This window comes from Maylandia zebra, linkage group LG16 (assembly GCF_041146795.1).
Source record: "Maylandia zebra isolate NMK-2024a linkage group LG16, Mzebra_GT3a, whole genome shotgun sequence".
NCBI lineage: Eukaryota > Metazoa > Chordata > Actinopteri > Cichliformes > Cichlidae > Maylandia > Maylandia zebra.
The window spans coordinates 7,647,739-7,651,125 of NC_135182.1; the positions used below are offsets into that span (position 1 = coordinate 7,647,739).

General features: G+C 34.2%; 1 protein-coding gene across 1 annotated transcript; it reads left to right on the forward strand.

Annotated features, from left to right (window-relative positions):
* Positions 1-1,190: 1,190 nt before the first annotated feature.
* Positions 1,191-2,192, forward strand: LOC101485784 (olfactory receptor 13C2-like). Its single transcript, XM_004566336.1, has one exon. It carries the CDS (start codon positions 1,191-1,193, stop codon positions 2,190-2,192), a length of 1,002 nt encoding a protein of 333 aa, XP_004566393.1.
* The last annotated feature ends 1,195 nt before the right edge of the window (positions 2,193-3,387 follow it).

Sequence of the window (3,387 nt, forward strand, 5' to 3'; positions counted from 1 at the left end):
TGTATTGTTAATAACTGAAAGATAAATAAAACACTGAAGGGAAGTGTAACCACAAGTGCTTCCGAAATAGAAAAACAAAAGGGCCAGAAATATGAAATAGAGCAGGTAGTGTGAGGCCAAAATAAAATATTATAAAAACAGCCTAATAAAGCACAACTATTAAAAATAACATAAAGACAAAGAAAAAAGTATGAATATAAACATAATTATAAATATCGCTTTGTATTATATCTTACTATGTACAGTATATGAAAGAATAGTAATACAATTGCAAGAAAAAAATGTGAATTTACAAAGCACACAGAACAGAAACATAGCATAATGTTCATAAATTCAGGAGGTCATGGAATTTATCCAGAGAATTGCTGATTTATTCCAAATATGTCCACCATATAAATCCACATATTGTGTGCAATCTAACCTGTTAGATATAGAAAGACGTATTTATTAAAATAATATTACTAAAAGTATTGCGACTCCGTTATGAAGAAAAGAATTCTGTAATACTTTGCAGGGTTTCAGCAAACACATAGTTTAATTGAAAGGAACTCTTACTTTTTCAGAATACTAAGACATTTGGACAATTTTATGCTATCCAAATTTGCCATTTCTGCAAGGCCTTCTTGTCCAACATTAGTGTCTGACCTCAACAATAGGCTTCTGCATGAAGGGCAAATAATTCCCATAAACACTTGTGGAAAACGTACAAGAGTTGAAGCTCTAATAGATCCAAATGCTAGGCCAACTAAGAAAGTAAAATGTTAAGAGAACATTTGTACTAACAAGGCCTTCAGGTTATGGCCTCTAGGGTTGCATGGAAATGGTCACATGAGCTAGTAGCTCAGTTGATGTAATGAGATCCACAGAGAAAAAAAAGAAATCATAAGGTCGTTCCACTTACTGTAATAATTCACTTTCTCAGTCCTGAAACAACAGTGGTTCTCATAGTCTGGTATCTTACATTTGTATGAAATGCTGATTTCATCTCATTTGTTCTCCCTGTTGTACAGTCTGACTGTTGCATTTTTAATTCTATCACTGAATGATTGAAGTTAGTCAAATGTAAAATATAACAATCTCAATTGTTGAAGTCGTAAAAGGTTTTCACTGGCTCTGTTTTTGGGTGGGGAGGTGATATTTTGACTTTTTTATTTAGTTTGCTTTATTTGACATTTAGTTTCATGGAGCAAATGCATGATGAATTTAATGTGACATATATAACTTTTGGTGGGCACGTTGAATTGGAAAAATACAAATTTCTGTATTTTGCTATTATGTTTACTGCTTATATTCTAATACTCTGCAGTAATTCAACCATAGTTTGCCTCATCTGGATTAAGAAAAGCCTCCATGAGCCTATGTATGTTTTCATTGCAGCTTTGTTGCTCAACTCTGTTGTGTTCAGTACAAATATCTACCCCAAACTATTAATGGACTTTTTATCTGAGAGGCAGATTACAACTCACTCACTATGCAGGTTTCAGGGAATTATTTATTACTCTTTAACTGGTTCAGAGTTCTTTCTCTTGGCATCCATGGCATATGACAGGTATGTGTCCATATCTAAACCTTTGCAATATCATACTATTATGAGAAAAACAACTGTCACAGTTTTGTTAGTTTTAGCTTGGCTTCTGCCTGCTTGTCAGCTTGTGCCATCTGCTGTATTCAGCAACAACTCACAAATCTGCAGTTTCACTTTGAATGGAATTTTTTGTAACAATGCAATTTCCAAGCTTTATTGTGCAACCCCCAAAACATACTACTTAATGTATGGTGTGTTTATTCTGTTTAACACTGTATTTCTTCCTTTGCTTTTCATAATGTTTACATACACAAAAATATTTATAATATGCTATCGAAGCTGCAGAGAGGTCAGGAAAAAAGCTGCACAGACCTGTTTACCTCACCTGCTCGTTTTGATCAGCTTCACATGTTTATGTTCGTATGATATAATTATAGCTCGACTGGAAATTGATTTATCTCAAAATACACGTTTCATAATGACTTTACAAGTGGTTTTGTATCATCCTCTCTTTAATCCAATTGTATATGGACTGAAAATGAAAGAAATCTCTCAACACCTCAGAAGGTTGTTTTGTCATCGCGTCTTATGTGTCAAAACGGATGTTGGAAGTGCGGTCATTTCCTTTGTGATTCAAGTTCAAAGGCCTGACTTCTCTACAGTCTAGACATTTCCTTGTACAGCAGATAATTTACATGTTAAAAATTATAATTAGCTAATTTTCAAGTTATCGTAGCCATACTAAAAATGTGTATTATAATCTTATTTGACTTTGGTTACTGACTAATGCAAATTTTATAGATTAGTTATTGTATTGTATTGTAATAGTAATATTACTATTTTATTATTACCATAATTAAAAATCATCTAAATCTTAAACAGTATATAAGTAGTTTCTTATATCTATATTACATTCAGATAAAGTTCTCTTATTGTGTGTTTTTAAGTGTATACCATGTACTGTTCAAACAAGATGTTTTATATAACCCTTTTTCCTGTATATGGACATCATATTTCCTTACTCATACTAAGCTGTAATAACCTATGCATTGTGATATTATTCTGTTATCATATGTTACCTTATATATGTAATCAAAGTAGTTGAAGTATGATACTGCTGTAGATCATATTATACCCTTTAATATAGAGTGTGTGATCTGTATGTAGTTTAGTTCTCATTATACTTTTGAGTTAAAAGAACATATTCACTTATTAGTTTATTAGATAAGTGTGCATCACTCTGTATCCTTGATCTGCTGTGAATGTATTACATGCTTAATTGTTGAATCATGAAGAGAAGGTTGTAAGCAGGAGACTCTGTGTCTAAGACAGGGGAGATAGACAGACCACATTCCACACCCCCACCTTACAGAAAGCAGAGAAACAACTGCCGAGGTCATAACTTAGGCGCTGTAACAGAGAAAGAATGTGATGTTTTGGCTTTTACGACTAGATGGGGGCCGCTAGGAGGTATAAAAGGCTGTGTAACCCGTCACCATTTTGAGACTTGCTGTGACCCTCTGCAGGCAGGTCTCCCCATCATGATGGTCCTTATGCTCTTAAGTGTTGAATTGTATGGAAATAAATGATTGTTGATTGAGCATAAATACACCGAGTATTGTCCTTCCTTCAGCCCAAAGTTTCAAAGAATTGGGAGATTTCAACAGCATGTAATATATGTGTGATGGATGCATCCCTCAGTAAGACTCCAGTCTTGTATACCCCAGATTTTGAGAAACCTTTTATTCTTCAAACTGATGCTTCTGACAGGGGTCTGGGGGCTGTTCTTCTACAGGGACCGCCCAATGAGTGACACCCAGTGGCTTTCATTAGCCGTAAAATGTTCCCAAGAGAGATGAGAT